Source organism: Pezoporus flaviventris, unplaced genomic scaffold, assembly GCF_033815535.1.
Source record: "Pezoporus flaviventris isolate CSIRO_AGI_PZ_B2104156 unplaced genomic scaffold, CSIRO_AGI_Pfla_v1 ptg000025l, whole genome shotgun sequence".
Taxonomy (NCBI): domain Eukaryota; kingdom Metazoa; phylum Chordata; class Aves; order Psittaciformes; family Psittacidae; genus Pezoporus; species Pezoporus flaviventris.
The window spans coordinates 15,789,931-15,816,758 of record NW_026892573.1 but is presented as its reverse complement, the minus strand read 5'-3'; the positions used below and the strand labels follow the sequence as shown (position 1 = coordinate 15,816,758).

The 26,828-nt window shown below is 39.5% G+C and overlaps 1 protein-coding gene across 4 annotated transcripts in view; it reads right to left on the bottom strand.

The window, feature by feature from the left end:
• ATP8A2 (ATPase phospholipid transporting 8A2) overlaps nt 1–26,828 on the bottom strand; it is a 323,662-nt gene that overhangs the window by 90,653 nt on the left and 206,181 nt on the right. For all 4 annotated transcript variants that reach the window (XM_061457660.1, XM_061457662.1, XM_061457661.1 and 1 more), the window contains 6 exons: nt 19,559–19,633; nt 16,193–16,315; nt 15,159–15,237; nt 11,777–11,838; nt 11,395–11,451; nt 7,268–7,375 (listed from right to left, as the gene is read on the bottom strand). In XM_061457660.1, coding sequence (XP_061313644.1) covers nt 7,268–7,375; nt 11,395–11,451; nt 11,777–11,838; nt 15,159–15,237; nt 16,193–16,315; nt 19,559–19,633 — 504 coding nt within the window. The remainder of the gene's footprint in view (nt 1–7,267; nt 7,376–11,394; nt 11,452–11,776; nt 11,839–15,158; nt 15,238–16,192; nt 16,316–19,558; nt 19,634–26,828) is intronic.

Here is a 26,828-nt window from a genome sequence, read left to right as displayed (position 1 = left end):
AGGTCACTGGTATAAAAATACGAGCTCTAGTGATATCAGACCCAAATGAGAAATTACACTCTACAACCCAAATAGGTGCAGTTTAATCTCCCTGCACAGACACCCGAAGGCACTCCCAAAACTCAGAGCATTCACATTATAAATGCTTTTTGTCAGCCACATCCACCAGTAGAGAAGCAGCACAAGATACCATCGTGGCCACCAGCTGCCGAGTTAACTGGAAAGCCATAGGGAACAGACTGCACCACCTCACCCACAGCAGTAGGCAGGGTACTTGAGAGAGCTGTGTTTCTTCTAGCCCCACTATTCCTAAAGCCTGTGCACCCACGTTTGCCTTAGAACAATATAAGAGAGATCATTTCTATTCCTGAGGGCTTTTTGGATCAAGTTTTGACATAAAACAATTGGGGAAAAATGATCTCATGAAATGTATACCATAGGAAGGAAAGGGAATAAAGGTATGTTTCAAATTGATCTGGAAATATTTTCCCATATGAAATAGTTATGGCTGTCTCCAATTGCAAAAATACAATCCAACCAGCACAGGAAAGAAACAGTGTCATGGAAAATAAATTCAGTCAAACAAACAAAAAAGTGCCTCACAAACAAACCCCCTTCATAACACCTACATTTAAACAAAAATGTAATATGACACTCCTGTCTCCAAGGAATGAAGGAAAAAACACCCTAACCAAACCCCAAATATCTGCTATCTGGGCTTTCCTGTATCCATCAGAAAAAAGGTGACTTAAGTGTGACCAAACCACTAATTCCAACTCACAGTCACCTCCTGCCCTTGGAATAGATCCCATCTGCTGCTCCTCTCGTTTTCTAAGGGAGCCACAGCTTCATTGCTATGAGTTTAAATGCTCTTTAAAAAAACATCTTACATAGACTATTACCCTACCACCTTCATTCCTTTGTGTCATAGAGATTATAGGAACAACTGCATATTGATCTCTCTACTGTCATGTCATCTCTCTCCTGCTCCTCTCTTCATCCTCATCATGCCAAATCAATTAGGCACTAAATTCCACAAAGAAAGAGGATATCGCTCAATGCCTTCATGCTGCTTGGAAATGTGGCTGGCTCCCACGTATGACAACCACAGACAGAAGTGCCAAACAGTGAACACCTGCAGAGGCAAACCGAGATCTTTTGGCTATGAAGACTCTCAAATTGCCCTCCAGCTCGCTCTACCCACCCACCACGTAGCACACTGCTACCCTACAAAGCTGATCTGCAGAAGATGCTGCAGAGGCTGAGCACTTTGCAAGAGGCATAATATCTGTCTGGCTACTCTCCAGTCACTCTACCCAATAAAAGTGTTTTTTTCCTTTACTGAGGCGCACACCAACCCTTGTCATGCCTGACAAACACACACTGCACAACTCTTGAGTTTTCCTCCTCAAGTTTCTAATGCAGAACACAGCCTAAACCAGAAATGCTCTCTGATCCAGTATGGCAAGTCATAAGTTCTTAGTTTGTCCCTGCTCATCAGCAGGGCTCAAAACAAAACGCCTTTTGTAGACATGAGTATTAGTACACACTGCCTCTGGTACAATACAGTAGCTGCTTTTCTATACTTAAAAGCCAGATGTTTCTAATTAAGCAAATACTGAATAGGATATTTTCCAAACATCTTTCCACGAGCATGCAATGGGGCTTTGCTACTCTTCAATATATGAAAAAGTGTTTTGGGGAAATTCTGAAGGACACTGAGCAACTCTGGGCTCCAAATTGAAAAAAGATGACATTTTTGAAGCTGTCCATTACCATGGAATGATAATTCTATCCCAAGCGAAGGAGCTTGGTCCTGGACACTGCTATAACCCCACTCCAAAAGCAATAAATCTGGATAATCCGCCAATTACACAGAAGTGTAAATGTTCTCTGTGAGCACTCTATTTCGATTTAAGCTGCTGAGTAGCATTTAAACTTATTAAGGCTACTTGACCTCCAAACAGACGTTGGCCAGACAGCGTGGCTGGCATCCAGGTTACACAGCCACACTGAAGGAAAACCAGCTGACACCCTATGTACCAGCTGTACAACTTGCAGGTAACAATTTATCTCCACTCATTTTCCTATTGCTCCCCCATCTAACACATTAGCCTGCTAGCATCAGTTGAGGGCCAGCTGACTGCCTTACTCTCTGCTGCCAGTTCCAAAACCAGACTGAGTTTTTATACTTATGGCTTTGTCCTATTTTCACATGACCCTATATAGGAAATGCCAGCACAGTGTTGGGCACACCTGCATATACACTCCTGCTTTAAAGCCTTCATGAAATATTCCCAAAGGAGAAATCAGTCTGGGACATCTTTTAGAAATATTTAGGATAGGTTTGCTGCACAGTTGCCAAACAGGTAACGTGACGTGGTCCAGGGGTTAGGCTCCAGAAAACAGGCGTGTTTCATCTATTAGTTTCACATCCAGGAGTTGTTAAAATATTTATTTTATCTCCATTTTTTAATTTTTCTGGTGTTATGACACAGAACAACACAATGCTAGGGATCCAGAAATGAGAGATTCATTTCTGAGAGCCACATGTGGCTCATAAAAACAACAAATCCACTCCTTCAACAGTTACTTAAAAATGTATGCATGCTTTATTAGCCTAATTTGTCTGCTCAGAGCCTAGTCCAAAACTGCAGAAAAAGTTCCAAAACCATGTCAAGTGCCATGGAGACCGCTGTGCACAATAATAAAAACAAACACCATCAGTGGGCTTTAAGGACCTCAATCTGCAGGCAAGGTCTGATTCCTGCCTCACAGCTGGATGAAGCATTTCCACCAATCAAAACACTGACACCACAATGTAATGTGCAACCAACTGCAGACAAACAAACCACAATCAGAACAGCCAATTTTCTAACTAGCACCAAATTGCGGGAACATGAGAAGCCAGAAAGAACAACAACTGAGACCTCTGGGAAAAAAGATTCAAATGTAGAGAGAATGGCAGAACTACACTGGAAAACACGAACATGTACATTAAGCTGTCAGTTTTTCAGTGTGTATTTGAAAGAGCAGTAATGCGAAACCTGTTTATTATGTTGTAATAATGATTATTATCTTACCTCCAGGACTTTTTGGTCTTGTTTTGTGTTGTTTCCAAGTCTTCTAAACCATGAGGTTTTCTCATGCTTTGGCAGGAACTGAATCAGCAAGATTCGAAAGCTCTTCAGGCCAAAGGCCAGCTGCAAAACTGGCTATGCTACCAGAGCCCATCAGACCGTATAGATCACCTCCCACCCTCAGAAGCCAACAATATAGTGCAGTAGCTAAAGTGAACCTGTCTTGCTAATGGCACAGGGAAGAATGGGAAACTGCTAAAAGAGGGACAGAGTTTTTCTTGACAAACCATTCATATAAATCCTGCTATTGCCATGCTACATGGGATCAACCAGACGTCTTGATTACTGGGATCTTTTAAAAAGATTTTACTCCCTTCTTGTCCAGGCTGAATGAGACTAGTACTAATCTTCCTGAAGATACTTCCTTAATGGTAACAACAACTGATGAGGCAGAGACAAAACACATCACTTAGATAAAGGGAAACAGTTTAAAAAATAAAGTCATAGCTCAGTAGTCATCCTTTCTTCACTCACAACCAGTAACAGATGCTTCAGAGGGGTGATGGGAACACCTTTCCCCGCAACTCCCCTCTCCCTTAAAACACCAAAAATACAGTATTTTAGCTGGGGGTGAGATCTATTGTTCTTCATTTTAGGTAATTTCTGGATCAAGACTCAAAGCATGGTAACTTTCATACGCATCTGTAACATTTTCTTGCATACATACACTTCCTTTCAGGTATAGGTATCTATTTAGGAGCATGGGTGGGAATACCTGCGCTAAGACTTTGATGCCAAACAGTATATGTAATATTCCAATAAACCCAAAGTATGCTACAATTCCTATAAAGAAATCAATACAAGAAAAGAAAATGAGCAGCATTTCACTCACACAACCCATATTAAATATGCAAGAAATGAGCACAAGTGTTATTGCTCATTGCTCCCTTTGGGGCACCAAATCCCCACCCCCAGGCAAACAGAATCTCAAAACTGCACGAGGGCAGGACTACTGCAAGTGTGCTGGTCAGCAAAATACCACAGGGTTATGAGCCATGAGCCCCAAAATTTCAGGAAAGGATAATTAGGCAATTACATGCTTAGACCAGCACATTTCTGTACCACCTCTGAATTAATGAGCATCAAAGTGGCCAGCACTTCAAAAAAAGTAGGCATCTACTTGTTTCCAACAATCTGTGGTGGTGAGTCGTAACTACTGAAAGGTGGGAAAGGAATTACACACTGTACAAAGCACTCTCATCTGGAAATGCTCATTCAAAGCCAGTCAGCTCCAACTCAACTATGCTGGCACCAAAGGCAAGACAAGAAAACAGGCACTGACTTTTCTCGGTGCCACTGTTCTCTTCAAATACAAAAATGACCTCTCTAAAAAAATGCAAATATCCAGGAAAGCCAAGAAAGTTATCAGAGGGCTTCTTTGGTCTTACGTTATTGCTTTTGATACTGTTAAAGGAAAGTATTTGTGTGTCTGAAAAGGTTCCCTCAAAAGAACCAAAGAGTTTACTTTCAAACTACCAGATATCATACAATTGGAAAACTTCTATTAAGGACTACTGAGATTTTTATCACAGCTTTGTCTTATTATGTTATACGTATTCTATTATGAATACTGTAGTGGAAAAGGAAGGAATATGTTGACTCTTTAACAGCAGAGAATAACTGAGTTACTTTCCTTTGCCCTTGAGGAGGAAAAAATGGTATTATTTTCCCTGTGAGAAAGATCAAGATATAATAGGCAAGAGAAAGAAATATTTAGTGAAAATGATTTAATAGATCCCAGTAGAAACAAATCATCTTTTCACACACTTAAAAGTCTGCAAGGTTCCATGCTGACATTTGATGAATGGACAGAATAAAATGTTTTGCACCTCATATGCCTCCACTGATGGCATGTAGCTCTGGCTGGCACAGATGCTAGATAAGTATTACAGTTAAAACCAGCTCCCCCTCAAGTGCTATTGGATTTACATAGTATGAGAATCTAAAATATTTTTGAGTTCGGCTTATTTGAAGACAAACACACTACCAAGATTTAAAACTTAAAGCAAGTTTTTAAGATACCTTGATTAATTGTACAGAAAAGATGGTAGCATGAGTAAAGGAACAGCTTAAGTCTAGGAAGCAGCAAGGCAATTCATTTTACTCATTAGAGCCTAGCATGATCCATTTCACCATGAGCTGCTTTTATGACAGCAACTGATTACTCAGGAGACTTTGTGTTAAGTTAATGCAAGTGGTGAGCAAGTTCCCTTTACCTTGGGAGCTTTCCTTGATTTTACAGAATGATAAAAGAAACAAAAAATCCACTCTTCCACCGCTGCTCCTTCTCTTGGAAAATACAAGAAAACTGATAGAATGATATTGATCTTTCTTCTCCACACACCCTGAAAGCCACACAAAAGATTGTTTCTGACTGCTTGTATTCAAAAAGTGTATTTCTAGAATTATGAACAATCCTTCATGTTTTTGTTGATTACTGACCCAGGGACACAGCTGCACAACTGGACTAGACACACTATAAGTCAAAGTAAATGTGTTCTCCATTAAGAAAAAGTACATTAGATCATTTTAGTCTCAGCAATATATTAGCACCACTCCTCAAGTCATAATGTCAGAAAAACAGAGCATAAAACCAAAGTTTAAATAGAAACACTTTATAAAGACATGTTTAAGCAAAACCTTATTAACATGAAGCTTTTGTTGAGACTTCTGGTTTATGTTGGAACAAATGCTGATGACCAACACAATATGAATTTTGTTGCAGTCGTGTTAAAATAGTGGGGAAAAAAACACCCAATCCAACCAACACCAAACTAAAGCTGATAGTCTGATCCTTCTTGTATGAAGAAACAGCTGACCTTACTGTGTTTGTGTTTTAGAAAGCTGCTGTGCAAGATAAGTAATTCACAGCTCTGTATGCTGCTCAAATCAAATTTCTGCTTGATATATGAAAATGTAAATTAGACCTACTGATGCTGTATGTGTTGTGAAAAAAAGATCCCCATGAAATACTATCAGAGGACTGAGGCTTTGTCTGTCAGTCACTTACTTGCTGATCCCAGCCTGTCAGCTGTCACTCTGCTGTAAAAAGCTGTCCGTGAAAATCTACCCCAGCTTCATGACCCCCAGTGCTTTACCACAAGATAATAAAATATGTATTAGGCAAGAACAGCACCAAATCATGCCTGACTGCTCTTGTTGAGTACAAACATGAGAGTAACCTCAATAATCTCTAATTGGCTTGCCAATACTTCTGTTTATTCTTACTTTCAGTACACTAGGGTGGTATGAGTTAAATACACTTAGATTTTTTTGTTAAAATTATTAGCTTGCTTTTCTTCTTTCTCTATCATAATGAGCATTTTTACAGTAAAGATAACTCTTATTACAAAATGCCTTTTTTTTGTTATCTGACAGCAGTTCCACTTCTACAGAAAATAAATGCATGGTAAGGAGTTAAAGTTGTTCACTGTTCATGGTAAACCCCTATTTTAAATATGTGCAAGGTTCTTGAGTGATTCTGACAGGCTCGTGACTCAATCTTCTCGCCACGGCTTGAAATAATGATACCTAAGGGAAAACTTCACCACCTGGAACTCAGCTGACACCAAAGGAATAAATCCGAAATTCCTCTAGTATTATAAAAGTAACACATCAGCTTGCCTTCTGACCATCTCATCCTACTCTCAAGTAAACTCTGATTTATTTTAAATGAATGCAAAATATGAAAGCAAAATATATAAAAGAGAAAAAACACATAATAAAAAAAAAACAACACCCAAAACAAACACTAAAACCCTCAAAGAAATAAACTAAATTTCTACCTGGCATTTTGTCAAACACACTAAGTCTTGCTAGGAAAGCACTAATGAAAGAGCCAGTCTCACCGCTATCCAAGTGAACTGAGAATTGCCCTATAGTATCCACAGTACATATAATGATGTATGATGCCACTTTTAGGGAGAAAAAGAGCTCTTCTAATGGGAAGATTAAGCAAAATGAATGCAAGGATTAGAAAAGGTTAAAATGAAGTACAAACACTCTTACTAGAGCACAATTCCTCCCCAGGCATTGTGTGAGCATTCAGGAAGCAGCAAGCAGCAGGGCTGGCGACAGTAGGGCACTATATAGAGCAGTTTACCATGCAGCCAAGTGTTCACACTGACCTGCCCCATCATGTCTGGCGCGATGGGAATCGTGGGCCAGATGACCGAGTAGGCACCGAAGAATACCAGCCATAGCAGCATGCTTCCCCAGACAGCCAGATGACTGAACTGTGAAGGAACAGGGAAAGGAAAGTCAACACAGGGCACCTCCTTCATCCACCTAACCTATAGATATTGCTCTGTTCAGGTCTCTGTTGGTCTCACTCAGGCTCGTCTGCTGCATTTGGTTTCAGGCCAGCAGCACAGGTTGTTTGAACAGCATAAACCAATTCTCTTTAATCTGTGCTTCACAACAGGGCAGACACAGCCTTCTCAGCTAATCTGTCTTACTTGGAGCTCCAAAAACTCATCAGATTTTCCTTGGAACTCTCTCATCTAGTTCCTGCTTCCTGTCATGCACATGCCAGGTTCAACACATACATCAAGGTAGAAATTTTCCAAGGTTCAGGTTAAAGTTCACATGGACAAATCTGTTATGGCAGAGTGTATGCATATACAAGCCATGTCCACCACTGACATACCTTTCATGCAGGAAGATTCAGTGCTGTGTAACACACTACCACAATCAACATCTACTGATCAGCTTTTTTTTTGTTTTAAAGGTGTCCTAAGTGATTTACAGATATGCGACACAGTTTAAATCTTTACTGGTTCTTTAGTCTGTAGACTCACTACGAGTAAATAAAATAGTATCAAAGTGAACATGTCCAGCACAGACTTCATTTAAGTTGCATTAAAGAAAGTAATTTTTCCTACACACCCAAACTGTTTTGCTATTCAGGATGATTTAAGCTGGTTTACTTTTACACTGCAGTGGATGGAATCAGTAATTTCAGTTGTAACAAGCAACTGAGCTCATTACTGGCTCCAGCTTTTTTGGATGCCAACAACTCCCATGGCTGATGACTTTGGCTCCTATTCAGAGAAGTACCTGCATAAATCTTAATGGCTAATTACGCATGGGTTTAGGAACATGGGAATGAATTTACACGCTGGTTGCTGTGGTAGACACAGTGTGTTTGCTTAGTCCTCAACTTCATACTTTGTATGTGATGATTGTATTTGTTGACTTTTTGAACAGTATGTGAGAACCAAAGAAGTGTGCAAGTATTGTGTTCTTTACACTGTGAGATAATACTAATGGAATGAGGAGGATTACTCCTCCTCTGGAAGCACTGAGCATCCTTGGAAAGGAGAGCTTTCTCCAGCACAGGCAGTGAAAACAAACAGTCTGGAGCACCAGTGCAGACTGGCAGATAGCTGGGAGCAACTGGAGGCTGCCTTAGTGGAAGTATTCATACAGCGAGGCGATGGAAAGAACACTCTTGGAAACCTGGAATTTTGTTCAACCCTAAAAGTTGCTGGGCTAATGAGCAGGACATGGGATAGGCCCCTTCCTGGAGAGGACACAGTGGGCAGGAAGACTTGTTTTCAAATTTTGCTATTTACTCTGTTTCACCAAGGAGATCAGACCAGCAACTTCTCGATTTAAAAACAAACAAAACCCAACAAGACCCACATTTCTTTATTCAGTTCAATGTGAATAAAAATAAGAGACTGGAAGGGGTTTTATTTTTAACACTTGGAGGAAGGTGGAGATTTTATCCCTTCAGGCTACTTGCTTTTCCGGAAACCAGTGATAATTAATGTCAGGATTCTGACTAAAATAAAGCCCTGCCATAGTGAGCAGCTGTAGTGCTCAGCTCCCCAAAGAACAAGTACCCCAAGGCTGCTGCAAGAACTGATCTTTAAAGAAAGCCAGCCCCATGAAATAGCAGAACAGCACCAGCACTGCTTTCCCAGAAGGATATGACTCCTTCTCTTGAGCTACAGCCTTCCTCCCAAACAAGCGAATGGAAGGCTCAGGATAGCTTGGACTGATGCTTCCAAACTGCAAACTCCTACAGACTTCATGATGAAAACCAGTAAAGATAAAAGTAAGCATGGAAACCAATCTGAGACATTGTCTTATCTTGTATGAGGTGTATTTATGTAAGTGAAATGGTTTTTTAACTTCCTATCCTGTTTTTCTTTCCAGTCTGCTGGTAGGACATGTTTTGAGTTTTCAGCTCTTCACCTTACCCTTTGAGCTCAGCAAAGACTTGGCTTATTTTATCTTTATCTCCTTCTCGTGGTTGTCCATGTCTTCATCTCAGATTTATACCTGTCTGAATTGCTTCTCTACCTTTAAAAGAGCTTCTGCTTTCAGGAAGAGCCTTCCTTGCCCTGCTTGAAAATGTTCCTTACACACTCACCCCATTAACCTTTACACTGTTGATTCTCCACTGATGTTTGTCATTCACCCCTGGAAAATCCATGTGCAAACCAGAAGTGAGTCCATCAAATGTGTTAAATGAATGACAGTCAGGAAAAAGGAAATGAAGGCTCCCACATAAAAACCTAGACACACTGGATGGCTATCCTGGCCATCTTATTTGCCTGAAATAGTTCATATAGTGTGGTACAGTAGTGAGAAAGCTGTAACTGTTTGGGAAAAAGCCTACTGCGGTGTTCCCGATAGGAAACACACAACATGAAGTTGCTCCACACCACTCCAGTGTGCATATTTAGTTATGCATCATGTTACCACTTTGAGAAAAGCCTTTCTTTCCGCACTATCTACTGGATATACCAGGCTGCCAACCACTTGGAATCTGCATTATTTATTTAAAGCTTTCAGCTGAACCCATCATGTTCTCCCAAGTGGCAGTGCTCCTCTCACTCTCAAGAACAAACTGCACGTAACCAATCCACTTGATGATGGAGAAGAGGCTTAACTCAGTGTTGTACATTTAATACTTTTAAGTAACCTAAAGATTCTCTGTGTGTTGATTTACTTGCAGCTGAAACAATAATTGTAACCAACATCAGATTCCAAGGTGAGGAGAGTCACTGGTCCAAGCAATGGGACAGGAGTTAGAAATGTATATAGAAAAAAAGTTGTTTCTAAACAGTTATTTTTCTGTGCATAACAATAATTTCTCTATAAAATACCAGTGTTGAACACCGAGATGTACTAAACATTATGCTATCTTTTAAAATAAAGTTTAGAAGAGAGAGGATCAGGATTACCCTCAAGTGACTGAAAAGACACCAATTACCCAAGGAAGGGGAGAGAGGAGGAACCATCAAATAATTCATAACAGGATCTAAACAGGGTCATATGCCTCCAGTGCAGACTTGGATATATCCTCTTAGTGCATGAGAGACTAATTTAAGTATTTTTGCATTTTAAAATGTTGGAACACAACACAGAACTTACGCATAAGCAACAGCAAAAAAAAAAAAAGAACAGATTTGATTTTCAGATGAATAAGGCAGAGAATATTAGCATCTCCCTAATAATTAAATAACCCACACTGATGGCACTTCATCCTTAAAATTCAGAACAGACATAAGCTTATTAATCTTAACAGTTTCTCTGTGAGGAACAAAACAAAACAGTTCACAACAGAAGTAACAAGGTTAGGAGACTCAAGCCAAGCTCTTCTAAGGAACTGGTAAAATAAGAGTCCCCAGAACAGCCTGCTCTTGAGGGCAGTGAGACTATTGTGAAAATTAGATTCCTGTAGGGTACCTCATAGATGGGGAGAAACAAGGACTCCAACAAAATAATAAGATTAGTGTTTCAGAGGGGCTGGGGGAAAGAAGGGAAGAAAGCTGTTGAAGGTTCACCGACACAGGAACCCTTCTACCCCCCATATTCTTTGGAGATCAATGCCCTACCAGATTCTGACACCTACCAGTAAGAGAGCACTCACTCATTCCAAGTAAATGACTTGACCTAGGAACCAACATAACTGATTGACTATTTACTATTGACTACCCTTATTACACTGTTTCCAAACAAAAAATCCTATCCAATGTGAAGTCACCAGTGCTTTTCACTAGCTTTGAAGACATTTTCGAAGCCCAGTTGTTTACCTGGGGGCAAACACCTTTCATTCCCTACTGAGTTAATTTTTAAAGGAACTACAGAGTACAAAGATAATGTTCTTGATCTATTTCCTTAAGCAACTACAGTAGGATGCTGATTTCATAATTTCACATAATTTTTAATACCTTTTTTCTGTATTAACACTCATTAAAGAGGAATGTATGATAACAAAACAATGAAAAGTACTTACTCTAGTCCATGCAGTTGTTTCCAAGCCAGCTTTCAGACAAACAGTGACTACAACATACTGCAAGGAGAAAAGACAACTTCAGTACTAAAATTCTCAAATTCAAAGGTGTTCATGGCCCAATCTCCCCTTTACACTTAAAAGGTTACTACCATTTAGGTAACAACCCAGGGCCTTGGCAGTGTGGGATGAAGTTATTGTTGGTGCATGCCTGAAAGATGAAATGAAAAAAAAAAAAGGGTGGAAATCACGCACACAGAATTAAGTTTGTTTTTATTTTACTTGTACATTTTCTTCTGGTTTACACCACTTTCTAATGGTGCGTGTGTGTATATATATATGTATATACCCCGCCCAAAGAAATTGCTAGGATACACAAACTTACAGTGTAAACTATGTTCCCAACAAACAAATAGTCAATTCCCTGGCCATTTGTGAACACTGCATCTGAAAGAAAAAAAAAAAAATCATCACATTTGTTATCAGTTTATCAACACAATGGATAAAATAGCAAGGAAATTTTTCAGAAGCTAATAGCTGGTCCTAACATTGCCTTTTAGAATGCTTAAAAGCAGTTTTGCAAGCTGTAAGATAATGGTAATGCAGAGTTGTGCTAAGCCAGGCCTCAGAAAAGATATTTGGACAGAGTGTATATACATAGGTTTGGTTGCCAGAAGCCATCTTAGCAAAAGGGGAAGTTTTTGCCAGACCCTAAAGTGCAATTTGCCTGTGAGTACTGAAATATGTCAGCGTCACTTCTGTCACTATCTGTTCTTAACTAGATACTGAGACCTTTAACAAATCCCATTATTTGCTGTGCCTGTGAAGAAAATCCTGTAAAACACCAGCTGATTTGTGGTGAAAGAGCTGAATTAAGAAAAGTTGCAAAGGTTTCATCTATGAAGGACACATGTAACATCTAAAAGATGTTACTGAAGGCTAATTCAGTAACTGAGCAGTATTCAGACTCCACACACACTTTCCCCAGTCAAGTGTGCACAAGGGTAAGTACACGTTAATCTATCATTTGAAAGTGCCAACCTTGGCAATACTTCAAATGTCTGTTTAGTCTTTCTTAGCTCTTGTTGAGTAAGACCGGAACACTATGAAAGCACATTGGGCAGCCACACTAATGCCAAATGAACTTGTACTCACAGGAGCTTTCAAGCATTACTCAAGCCATGATAAGTATTACTGTTTTCACAGGTTTTAAGACAACTGCTAGAGAAATACACAAACAGCAGGGCTGAAAGAGGCTTAAGATAAAACCTTGGACCTGTTCCTAAACACATACTGCCTAGCATAGTGCTTCTACCATGAGGTGCTACCATTTTGCTAGATTTATTTGCGAAACTGGATCTGACATTCTTAAACTAGGGTCATCTATTCAGTTAACCATGTTCCTACAACACAGGTCTCCAGGATCAGTAATTTTAAGTCTATAGAGAAGAGTCCCTGACACCCTGATCCCTGTGCTGAAGATTCTGCACAGCTTATGGGTAAAATGACTAAATATACAGTCAGTGCATTTACCTGTAGCTACTTGTTATGGCTTTCTTCTACAACGGTTGCATGTGGTTGTCTGAAGAACTGACAGGTTGTGAATATTTTCTAGAGGTCGCTGGTCTATATCCCTGCTTTCTTTTCTCTTTTGAACTCCAAAGAAACAGCAGCAGATGGACTAGCCACTAACATCACAAGAGAAGCTGAAGCCTGAGACAGCTCAGTTAGGAACTGGCTTGGTTTCTGGCCACTAGCATCTCTATCAGTCCAACTCACCCCCCTGGTACTCTGTGGCTTCAGGCATTTACCGCATCATTCACAAATGCACACTAAGTTTTAACTGTTTCTTGGCTCTTTTCTCTAGTGTCAATGAACAAGGTGAAAATTGAGCCTTCCATTTCCAATAAACCCTGATGATGGTAGAAATCTCAGTTTATTAAGAAAAAAGTCATACCCAAATATACATCAGTTTTGATAGATCTAAAATAAACTGACCTAATGACTCTGCTAGTATATTGCTCTAGTGCAACATCACAGAGCCGGTGTAACTAACTGAGTAAGTTTTGTTATCAGTCTCAATTTTTAAAGTTACATTTTAGTGCAGTAAGTTAATGCCTTTTTTTTTTCCCAGAGATTTCCATGACCTTCCACTTTGAGAGGCTAAGTGGTCCTGAAAGGAATGATATTTCTGTTAATGAGAACAGCTCAGTGAACATTCATTTCTAAAGCTATACAAGTGCCCATTCACAGACTGTATGCACTTCACATTCTAAGGAACTTGAGAGGTTAAAAAACATCCCAATGTGAATGGCACATTTTTGTCTCTGGCACTGAAATCCCTTTTTCACTTGGAAATATAAAAAAAAAAACCTTGAAAATACAGTATTCATTCCTCTTCAGAAAACAAACTAAGCAACCCATTCAAAGGAACTCAGGAAGTTACTATTTGAGTGAGTATTCTAGGTCTTATCATTTAAATTGTTGCAATTAAAAGTACGTTATCTATTTAGGAATTAGTTAGAAAAACATTTAGGAAGGCTAAAACGAAAATTGTATTTTTCTTCAGCTGTAACCACGACAGACATCAGCCTAAAATTTCAGAAGCTGGATTTAAAGAAGAGCAATTAAAGATTAACATTTGTCATAAAAACAGTGAAACAGAACAACAAAACCCATGAAATCAAAACAAAAACCAATCAACCATAAAAAACCCAACCCCCTCTTCCAAACCTGAATAGAGCTCCCAGCCCACATGCAGAGGAGAAGGACGTCCCTATCCTATATGGTCCATCAGACAGCGTGTGAAGCTGTCACTGGGATACAACACTGACATTTTACTCATCCAGGTAGAGAAACATGAATCTCCCTCCCACAGCTATCTCTATCATCATGCCTCTATTGTGAGTGTTCATATTCCCTCCCTTTCTGTTGTATTTCACTCCTTTCCAATTAATCCACCCTGGAGCTAAAAAGGTTGTATTGAAACTAGAGCTTTCCAGGGAGAAGTTTCAGTTTTGAAAAATTAATTCTTTTACATAAGTATTATTACCCCTCTGCTGCCCCAAGATTTCTCCTCTGATCTAGTCATGTTTCTTACAATAGTAAAAGAACAGATTCCCATGGTTTTTCCTGTCCACACAACCATATTGTAAAGCCTGGTAGGAACCATATGGGATTTAGTGTTCCCTGAAATACCATGTAGTTGCATTACCTTTCATGGAAAGCAAGACTTAATAAGCCTAATTTGTAGAACAAGAAGCCTCATTTCCCCATATCTCTGAGTCTACTTCCATTCCAGCCATTTCATTTTTTCCACAGACTTCAGCAGTAGTAAAATCTCTCTATTTTATCCTACATTTTACAGTAGTGTGTTATGGAATGGGAAAGGTCCAACAAGATATAAAGCAAATGGTCGTAATGCAGCTGCTGCAAGAACATTATATATTTAAAAAATTGAGATCTTAACCCACTACCAAAAGAAAAGGCTTTTCACAGAACATTATTCAATATTTGAATAAGAGTTTTTGGCTAAGTAGTAGTTTCATTTTTCACATATGAAAGTCACTATATGAACAATAATTATGTTCAATTAGAGTAAGTTCTGAAAGCCACTAGATAGCAAGCCAAGCTCAGCAGCGACAGCCTATTGAACTGTCTGTCAGCGTTATTTTCCTGGGACTTGTCATGACCTCCCATTCTCCAAACACGCTGGCTCTGTGAGACTGAACATCAGTTACTGATGTAAGAAATAATGAAGCCCTTACCATGCTCCAGCACTTTCAGTGGAAACCAGAAAAGAATGATGGAATGGATCAGGGCATTGATGCAGTGACCCCAGAAAACCTGAGGGAAAACAAACCAAGTCATCAGTAAAGTCCAAAACTCTTGACCTCTCTCTAACTCCTAACAAACACTTCATTGTGTAGTTTAGAGTCAGACAATGTTTGTCCTGAAGTGAAATACCTAAACTTCTGCAGGATCTATTTCCTCCTACGATTTCTGCTCTTTCATAAGAAAACACTGGCCCAGTTGGATGGTTTTATTCTAACAACTTAAAATATAATAAGCAAGTATGCTTGCAATTTAAGATCTCTGCCAGAATACAGCAAACAGATGGAGTCACCCTTCTTTAATTACATCAAAGAATGATTTTTAAAACATCGATTCAGTACTATGGAATACTCTGTTTACTTTTAATGGGCAAATACCTTGTGCCACAGTTTTTAACTTCTAGATAATGTGTTTTGCACAAGCTAGAGCTTTAAATACTCTGAAATTTCCTCTCTAAACAAATCAATCATACAGCTTCTTTGATTCAGAATTACATTTAGATGTGCCTGTCATAGAATAAAGACAGGATTCAAATAGTGGGATGGGATTTTCCAGCATTTAAATAGCAAAATGTGTTCTTCAAAACTCAAAGAAAGAAAGTCAAAATTTAGCAAAAGAACCATGGGAATAGAGCTGCATTAATTGTGAAAAAGCCCTCAGTAGAGAGCATTGTGCCAACTCACAATTAACTAAAATCCTGGCGATGTTATCCAGGTTCTAAGGAAGTGGTAAACTCACCAGTTATCAGTAGTTGTGAACTGAAAAATCATACCCTTATTTAAAAACAAGGGCTTTTTCTTAATAAAAAAATGTAACCCCTGAAAAGAAGTGAGAGGCAGAACAATCCTGATCTCAGTGGTTAGCATGAAGCAGAAGTAACAGCAGGGAATAAGTTATTTTCTAACAAGACTGACCTGGAAAATACGAATGCTCATGACTATTCTTCAAGAAACAGACTTTCCCTTACCCTTGTGTTGAACCCATCTGCATTTTGAGTAATTTTGTATAGCTGTGGAAATCTAAGCATGCTGTCTTGAGTACACGACCGTTCAAAAATTCCCAGAGTGAAGGGTGGCAGCGCTGTGAAAATCTGCAAGGAAAGCAAATACTAATTAAAAGCAGATATTAGTTTTACATGGACCTTGGATAAAATTTCAGTATATAGACAATAGCAAAATTTCCACAGACTTTAGTGAAGACTTATTACCAATTAGCATGTTATTTGACATCATTTTCAAATGTCCAAACAAATCCAAACATGAATTTCAGCAATTCATAACTCTCAAATATTAACATATGAACAAAAGAAACATGAAAAAAAAAATTTGTATTTTCAACCAATTGCCTTAATCTAGAAATGGTAAAACACATCAGACTGCAAAGGAAAGACAATGTCCTTTTGCAAAAAAGCCTTGTGGGAATGGGTTCAAATATAGCTGCAGTTGTAGCCATAATTAAATATGCAATGTGCTTAACCACAGCTAAGTTTGCAGACAAAGCAAATGTGGAAATCCCATTAAAACAAAGATCTACTGAAAAACAAAGGCCATTCTGTATTACGGTACTTTGGGGATTCTCTGGGCAGGCACGAACCGATAGGAACAAATTAACTGCAGTATGTGTCTGTGCTATGGGCAGGCACTTAGATGACCAAGCCTCAGAAGCTTTCCAGGAGAGACAGCAGGACACTTTGCCAGAAGCAGAGTAAATTAGTCTCTGCTGAGTCCCACATCACTGCTCTTAAAGTGTTTCCAGGATCTGAGGCAGCTCATTTAAAGCCAGCTTGGGTATCCACGTTTCTTGCAGTCTGCAGTGCAGGCACAGAGTGAGAATACCCCCAGTGTGAATGTCTGAATACTAAACGTTATTCATTTCCCCTTACATTCACAGTTTATATCGGAAAAATAATTTCTAATCCTGTACATACATATAGTTTTTAAGAGTCTGAGAAGTGTTCTTGAAGTTAAGAATCAGCTTGAAGTTCTGCGCTGTTTCTAGTGTGCAGGCATGTTTGCAAAACTTGGGCTGTGGCTCCCACCAGCAGTGAGCTGGCAGTCAAGGAGTAGACAAAGGGCAGCACAGAGGCCTAAGGACTAACGAAAATCAATAATTATATCCCAAGATCTAGCAGGGGATGTGCTTCTTTTGCTCATAAAGTGATAAAGCAGATGGTTAAAATGGCAGCAGGCTAGGGGTGGTGAAGTGAAACTAAGACCACTGGTCCAATATATTCCAGAAAAGGCTACGTTCTTGCACAGCTTTAAGGTATCTTCCCAAGTTTCCTGTGTTTACTGGGGCATTTACATTCTCAGTTGATTTAAATCTTCCAGTGCTTTTGTTTCTGAAGGTAAACCTATAGCGTGAACCAGTGCAAAAGCCGGAATTAGAGTGCTACTATCACTACCTATACTTCCTATTTTAGTGATACTACTAATGAAATAAAGGGTTAGCCTGCACAGAAGAGAACGACAGAGCTAAAACAACTTGAAAATTGAGATCCTTCAAAGGGTGGAAGTCCCCGGTATCCTACCAGCACTTGATCCTTCATGAGCCCGTATGACAGGTCCTAATTTTAGAAAATACCAACCTCACAAAACAAAGGTTAATTTCTACTTCACTGACTCTAGAAAATCAGTTTCATCCATGAGCTTTATATAGGGTAGGTAGATCCACCAAATCAGGTTTAAGGATAATAGACGCAAATATCTAAACGTGAATGACAGAGACTGAGCAACAGTCAGGAAATGAGGGTGAAAAGAATCAAGGCAGTGGAAAATCCTGGAATCAATATCTTCCACAACAAATATGAAAACTTGTGGAATATGAGGGTTTGTGCCATCGTTTTTAAGATTTATGTGACAGGAGTTAAGTGTTCTCATTAATATTACTCAGGGATAGAGATAATTTGCTGGCTTTTTCTGTATTAGGATGTCTTTGGAATGAGTCTTCTTAAGGAAAAAAAATTTAAATTTCTTCCTTCAAGAGAGAAATGCAAAGGATTTTTCAAGACTAAGTGTCCTAATATCTTATAAATCCAGATACCAGGCCACTCATCAGTGGCATAACACTATAAAGGTGTCCTGGGTTCAGCAGTAGCAGTCATTTTTCTCCTCCTTGGTAGCTGGTGCAGTGCAGTGTTTTGACTTTCGGCCTGGGAACAGAGCTGATAACAATGATGTTTTGGTTTGGTCAAGGACTTTGTAAGCCTCATGCTCTGCCAGGGAGGAGGGAAAGCTGGGAGGAAGCAGAGACAGGACACCTGACCCAAACTGACCAAAGAGGTATTCCATACCACAGCACGTCATGCCCGGGATGTAACTGAGAGTTACCTGGAAGGGCTGGGAGTCTGCAGGGTTGGAGGAGGTATCGGTCGTTGCTTGGTTAGGCTGGGGGCGCGAGTTATCGGTCAGCTGGTGCTGAGGTGTTGTATTCTCTTCCCTTGTTATTTCCTTTATCATTATTATCATTGGTGGTAGCAGTAGTGATTTGTGTTATACCTTAGTTACTAAACTGTTCTTATCTCAACCCGTGGGAGTTGCATTCTTTTCGATTCTCCTCTCTGTCCCTCCAGGAGTAGGGGGAGGGCAAGAAGGGGGGGAGTGAGTGAACAAGCTGTCTGGCTGGGTTTGAACCACAACAAAAGGTAACAACATTGAAACACCAGCACAGATCTATGGTATGCCATGAAATGTGGTCCCACAGATACTCCAGACTTTAATCAGTGTTATTGATTAAATAATATTCTTGATTAAAGTGATAAAATCATACAGCACATGTGGCACTCTACAGAGTACAATGAAAATCAAAAATCACTTCTGGACTGACACATCCTGTTCTTGGTTCAAGTGAGAAATGCCAGTGGCACAGTAATGATACTTCCTGTTCTGTACCTAATGTAGCATGAGTCAACCCAAAGCATCTGACATTTCTCTGAGCATCAACTGTACAGGGTCTGAGAAAAACATGAACCCCCAAAGATGAAGATTTTGTATCTATTTTGAACATGAACAGTCAGCAAAATATCCATACAAAAGACTGAAGACACTTTCAAAGAGAAATTTCAATTCCATTTTAAAGCTGCCAATTTTCCATTTAAAGTTGCCAAAGGAGGAAATATCAGGCCAAATGTGTATTTTCAAGGTGTTTTCCCAAATTTAGTTTTGCGATAAAAACACCATCCAAAATGTATTTTTATCTATCTTAGAGCAGATTAAAAATGGCTTTTACAAATGAACTCACCTTTCATGACATACATCCAAGACACCTGTGAGAAAAGGGACACAAAGTACTATAGAAGTCCGAGCACTACCAAGTCAAAACACGTAGCACTTACCACATTATACAGACCAATGCACCATCGCTCAAATAAGATCTGCCCAGAAAATCCATTAACGAAAGCAAACCAAAGCTGAAACAAAGACAAGTTACAAGCAGGTTTAGATTACTGCACTGAACTGCACTACACTGCAGTACATGTTTCCATTTACAGTAGAGGAGAAAGATGTGGAACACAGACCACCATCTGGAGACAGCTGCCTGTCATGCTCTAAAACTAATTATCACCAGTGACAGGCAGTTATTCTCTTCTAAAGTCTTACAGTTTAAATACTGCCAGAGCACTGCTCATTTAAAATAAAATACTCAGGTGATGGAGCAACTTGCTGTCTTTGCATCGTTACTCTAAAAAAATAAATGGCCTCAAACTATTCCAACATCCTTATTGCTGGCAAATTAACGTGCTTGAAGCCAGAACCCATCATGGTTGGCAAAAACCAGAATTTTCCAGGTAAGAATATTTTGATGGATGCTCTGTTTGATTTCCATGTGCTATTTTTGCAGTCCCAGAATTACAGTGATACCAACTTATCAGCAATATAATCGTAATTACATTTCAATTTTATTGTCGACATTACATTGCTATGTAATAAACCATCAACTTAATACTTAAACATTATTAAAGAGGTTACTCAAAGAGGCTGCCCATTCTTCGACAAGTTTACAAAGCCCATCTGGACAAGCCCTGAGCAACCTGGTTTGAATTTAGCATTCACCCCAATTTACACAAGAGGTTGGACTAGATGGCCTCTGAGTTGCCTTCCAACCAAGGGAATTCTGTAATGCCACAATCCCAGGAAACCGCTGTAAGCCACAGTGCATAGCTAAACTCTTTCTGGGATTTCCTTGGACCTAGCTTCCTTAAGCCTACTTCTTGCCTTGTTTAAGCAGCTTTTTGAAGCAAGAACTGCATTACTGGGTTGGAACAAAGTTCACTAATGGCCACTGAATGAAGCTTGGGAAAGAATATAAGAAAGGAAAGCATTACCTTTTCCCAAGTAAATCAGAAACTGGAAAAATAATCAGCAGTTTAAGGGCATCCTTAATCAGTCTGAATTGTTGCACTTAATAATGAAGAATTTCTTGTGAATTTGTGCCTTAGTCCCTTTTAAAATCCACACTGCACCATGGTACTTCATTCAAAATCAATTCAACATTGTGTATGGGAACACTCTTTCTTCCAGCCCCTTTCAACGTTTTGCCTTGCATTTACTTTACAAGTTCACATTGCACTGGATGCACTAGGTATTGCAGAGCAGCCAAGTGATGCCCATGCCTATTCCCTTCTCACTGCCCAACAGCCCATGGCACTCACAGCCAGGCATCTTTTCTGACATCATTCTGTCACTCATGTAACAGCACTCTCCTACTAGCATCATTTATTCTCTGGCTCACTGTCCCAGCAAAACACCTCAGATGATTGTTTAACTGGGATGTCATCTGATGTCTTCTCTGCTCCCATTCAAAATGGATAGAGTAATTAGGAAAGACAAGAGAAGATGACAAGATTGGATCAAGACCTACAACTGTTTTCATAGATGCAATATCCAACCAGACTAGGACTCTTCAGCATGGGACAGTGGGAACTTAAGGCAAGATTAAAATACTTGTAAGATAGACAAGAACAACAAACAGCCATTCAGATAGGCACTGCTGTCCAGTAAAAGGATAGAAGACAGACACATTCTATATCCTAACTTTTTTCATCACTTCTATTGTACTGTTACCTTGAAAGATCACTGCTCTCTAAATCTCACTTTCAGGAATCAAATGACCCAAAGCAGCATACCGACCAGTCTCACACTTGTATTTCAAATATACCTCAGCACTTCAAATGAAAGATAATGATAGACCTTGGGTACAAAGCCTGAGATCCCCAAAAGCAACCACAATTAATTTGGGGTTGCTGGGTAAAGAGCATGAGGGTTTCTTCTCCTAGGAAGAAACAGAACTTTAAACAAGCATATTCCCAGATATTGAGCAATGATGATCTAGGCATCTTGCAGTTAATTGCAACTATGAATGAGGGCAGCAAATTCAGAAAACATGAATAGCTCACAAAACCAGAAGCCCAGCTGGCAACCTCAGCCTGTGCTCTGCTCAGTTTTCTCTACCCCACTGGGCAAAGCAAATGTTAAGGCCATTTATGACATTGGCTCATGCTATTTAGGAAACCACTGCTTTCTGAAACCACAGCCTCCCACAGCTAGTCCTCCAGCAACAGAAATTTCTGATATTCCACCAAGAGAGTAAAACAAAGCAGCCAGACTTTTTGTACCTGGCCCACAGCTCGAAGAAAAGCCCCAAGCCAGGCAAAGCTAACATCTTAGATTCACATTTCCCCAAAAAAATATTACCAGCAATGAAGTGAAGATACAACCATATGACTTGGGAAGAAACAAAACTGTTAAGATGCTTTGCAAAACAGCAGACAGACTGTCAAACTAGAAGTGAAAAATCCCCACTCAACAATCCAACTCTGCCTACTCAATTCATTAAAGAACCTGCTAAAGCCACCTTGAAATTAGTCAATTACTAGAGGAGAATATTGAGATGGAAGTGTCTGGCTGGTAAATGGGTATCTACATGTAACTATCTGAAGTCTTCTGCAGTGTTTTTAAATATTGAAAGATTTTTCTACCGGAAAGTTTTTTCCTTATTTCAAGGCTGCTATAAGAATTGCAAGAATTAACATCAAGAAACCTCAATGTTCTGCTATTTCAAATTTGAACTATTTTTCTTTTGGCAGGATCCATACAGGTGAAAATTAGAAGTGAGAACATTCCCAATGCTTACACAGGTCTGCCAGCACCACACACTCCAGAGGACAAAAGCTGCTACAATTAGGATGTACTGAAAAATGACAGCAATGCTTGTCTTTTCCAGAGAACCACGCTCTCCAATGCCAATTTAGATGAAGCATGTTGTATACTTCCTCATTATCTTAATATCAACAGTAAAGCAGGTACTGTTTAATACATACGTTATGTTTAATACATAATAATACATATGTTTAATACATACATTTAACACAAACCATAAACCGTCATGCCTGGTTTAAGGACCAGCTGCTTGTAGAGAGAATATGGTACTATTTAAGGTCAGCAAAGAAAGGAAGAAAAAAAGACCAACCAACACAAAAAAGCCTCCAACTCAGCACTCCTGTTAACAAAATGTACTAAATGTATTTGAGTTTGCAACAACCCATGCTTGACTCAGACTTAGTAAGCTGGTAGGAAAACTTGCCAAGTCTGCCTGGCTTGCCAAGCTCCAGGGGTTCATGGGGCTCAACTCCAGTACTGCTATGAACAAATGGACCCAAAGTTATTAAACTGCTTTTCTGGCTGGAAAAAAGAAACCTTTTCACTTTAACTACTACCTGGCTGCCAAAAAGCTGGAAAAGCTTATTTGTAACTCAGCTACAAAATACGTATTTTTCTCCCAAGGAACAAGAGATCCAATTTAAATGTAAAGAGATTCAGACCTAAGGCTGAAATCTGGCTTGGTATATCGCTGCGCTTTACTATAGCAGATATTGCAAAGATCTGAATCCAGTAGGTACTGTGCACAAAGAAAGTGGAACATGTTGCAAACTGAAAACTAGTCCATGCTCCTGCCTTGAAGCATGGCCACGTTCAAATAAGAAACCCTGCTGCTGAAGCGCTCAATGCCAGCTCTGATGTGGGCACTTTGCCATCAGAAGGAGGGGGTGAATCAAACTGCTGCCTCCTTCCAGAGGTCAACAAAAGCCAACAGATGGTAGTATTTGGTTAATATTGACTTCAGCTGCAGGCAAACTGAGGATCACTAAGCAAACCAGTCGAGCACATCCACCTGCTCTGGAGTGTATTTTGAGAAAAGATCAACTATTAGTTTCAAAAATAGTCCCACTTGAGCAAGTTGGAAGGCAAATTTTAATTGCATTATCGCTTCATGCATAATGAAGTGATAATGCAACACTGATGCCTGAAATAGTGGGAACTAATTTATTTCACTGCTCTAAGGCACTGGGATAGCAAATCATCTATTTTAAATGTGTGTATTTATGAAGTCTTGATAATAGACAGCTTAACGAGTACTAGAAATGTTTTCCCTATTCTGCTAAAGGGCACAAAAAGCTAATGTAGTCAGGGTATCAACAATTGCCACAGGCACCAATTATAGCCAGGCTGGATGCCTTTACTATTCAGAAATGAGTTAAATTCTCAAAATCTCCTCTCTCAGCACACACACATTTTGCATGCTCTTACCAAACAGACTCATTTACTGTTTGCCCAATAAAGCAGGTCTGTGTGTCTCCTGTACAGTTCATTAATAATGTATCCTCATTATTATAAAATCATAAAATCTCTCATTACAGATGTCTGTCTCAATGCCAGGCTCTTACTCCTTCCCAAAAGCACACAGCCTTTAAGTAATCCCTTCATTAGAGAATGTACAGCACCAATTTTATAATATAGGTGACGAATCTTATGAATAAGATTTGACGGGTTAGGCATGGCTGCCCAAGACTCACTTTACTTGCCAATGAATATTGCCCTCGCTCTGTTTAGTCTCCTCACCATTTATTAACTCTTTGCTGAAAACAGATTGGTATTTTTCAATTGGAAAGCATTTGTTCTAGGCCCGTGTACCCCAAACAAGTGCCCATTTAAGCTTAAGATTCATCTCCAATCTTCTCTACCAGTGTTAGCAAATAATTTTAAAGTTTCTTAAAGTATTGCTTTTGTCTCATTAAACTCCCCCCTAATACAATGATTCAAAGCTTGGTCAGATAAACAGATATCAAAGCAACCAATAGAGATTTCCTGGCTTTAAACACTGATTTATTAAATAAGCTTGAACAGCTGTTATTTCTTCTATTGCTGACTACAGATAGTTTGTATTTCAGCATACTGAAGAGCACAGTTTTATCAGCTTCATCTTTCTCTGCTCATATGCAGGAAATACGATTTCTTCCTTATACATGTTGCTTCTGTGCTTCTCCATGTGACTGCTGACATCCTTAATCCAAAGTACAGGTAACATTCAATAGGAGAGGCAAGTGCAGAACAGAAGGGGCATGAGGGGCAACAGGAGCATCACCCCACAAACTGCAATTCTTGCAGTTTAAATCCTCAGAATAATTCTGAAGACTTAAATAAGAATAAGTAAACCTCTGGGTTTTTTTCCTCAGTAGTTGCCAATAGAGAACAATCATATTCCTTGCCCCAGGAGTTCTAAGCATTGTGGAAAGATACCACATCTGCAGATGACTATGTAGTATACATCAAAGGACCTAGCAATTAAGACAAAAGAAGACTGCCTTTTCCAGCAACATTTGGCCTTGATATGTTATTAATGTGTTTAAAAAAGGAAAAAAAAAACAACAAAACATAATAGGCCATCCAAACTCTTCTGCTTTACAGTGCAGCGGTGTTTCTCTTTGTGTTCCTTGAGTTACATGAACACCTAATCAGTATACCACATTACGCATTCAATATTTATGTCACTTGTAGAATGAACATGCAGACCATTGGAACAAATTTAACAGAGTTGTAATCTTTTATTTTGTTTTATTTTTTTAATTTTACAAAACCAAGTAAAGAAAGGGCAGGCTATTTCTGAGTTCTGTGGTGTGAAATGTCCCAGGGACTTAATGTTTTTCCATCACACTAACTCCTGCAGAAGCAAGCCTATGATAATGTGATTAGAATAGCCTTTGTTGCCAAAGGGCAGATGTACTTGTCCAAAGATGTGGTTAAACTCAGCAGTTCCTCTGAACATTTCCCTTTTACAAATAGAGCCAGCTCTTTTCTGAGTTTATTTTCCATCCTTCCTGAAGTTTCCTGGAGTATCAAGAAAGCTGACACTGCTACACTAGGATTGCCTCATCCCTTACGTATGTGACACCCTAGAGGTGACAAGACTCACATACTGGCTTTTTAAAAATGAAATGAAATTCAACATGTCTCAGGACAGTTCAGTCAAGCCCTTTCAGGATGCAGAGTTTCAGCATGCCTGCCTGCTCAAGGCAGTCCAAACCACAGCCAGAGCAACACTATTAAGACTGATGATGCTTGGAAGTCTACCATCATTATCATACAAAGCCAGTAGTGTCCTGCTCTTGCTGGAAGTGATGTTGAGTTGGCTGGAAGATGCCAGCTGCGACAAAATAAGGCAGGAGCTTGCTGGCTACATCCACCTCCCATCCCGACACTTAGGAGAGCAAGGCAGGCTCAGGTGCTTGGTTGGTGAGCTGGAAACATCATGCCACTGTCTGCTGCTGAACAATGGAAACTCATGCTATGAACTCCCAGTACCTTCTTTTACAAAACAAACACTGTTCTTAACAATCCTCTCTTTAGCAAAAAGAAAGTAGCTCTAAAGAAAGGTTTCCATGGATATGGAAGATAATCTTATGCACACAGCAACAGCAAGTGCAGTGTTGGAGCCAATTCAGTAAAATTTTGGGCGGGTATGTTTTTTTCCCCTCCCAGATTTGCCTCATCAACTTCACCTGTCCTTGAGTACAAGCACACCACTGTAGAACCAAAGTACAGTATGACTATTAATAGCTTGGCATGTATTAATGAGAATTTATGGTATCTCCTCAGCATGTAATCACACCAGACTGGTCTTGATACAACTTTCACAACTGTGTAATTGACCCACATCTCACATAAAGAGATAAGGACATGCTATTACACAGTTTTAAATGACCTGCTGGCTTGTCTGAAGCTAAGTGGTAACAGAAGTGCTTTGGGTTTGTTTTTCTTAATTTGTTCTATTATCTATTTAACTCAGCAGTAGAGAAGACATAAGTTTAACTATTTACACTAACAGGTGAGGAAACATTAACAACTTCAGGTAACTTATCCATCTGAAATTTTGCTAGAGCATTTAGAACCCACTAACAAGAATGATGTTAGAAAGCAAGAAAAGCAATATTTGAAATAGCAGATGAGGGAACTGTGGGAAAAAGGATGCTACTACTGTTACCCAAGTAAGGACAATGAAAGGAAAGCACAGAAATGGCTACAGAAAAGATCAACGGCCAGCAAGTCTAGTATTGGAAGTACCAGCAAAAGCAAAGCCAACAAAACACATAGCACTCCATGAGTGAAGCCTGATAATGCCACAAGTCAAAAGTGAGGCTAAATCCACTGAGGCTCTTCACACCTGGGCTGTGCACTAGGGCTCACCACAGCCTGAATAAAGCACATCACCACAGACCTGTAACAACAAAATATTTCAACACCTCTCATACCTAAAGAAGAACACAGAGA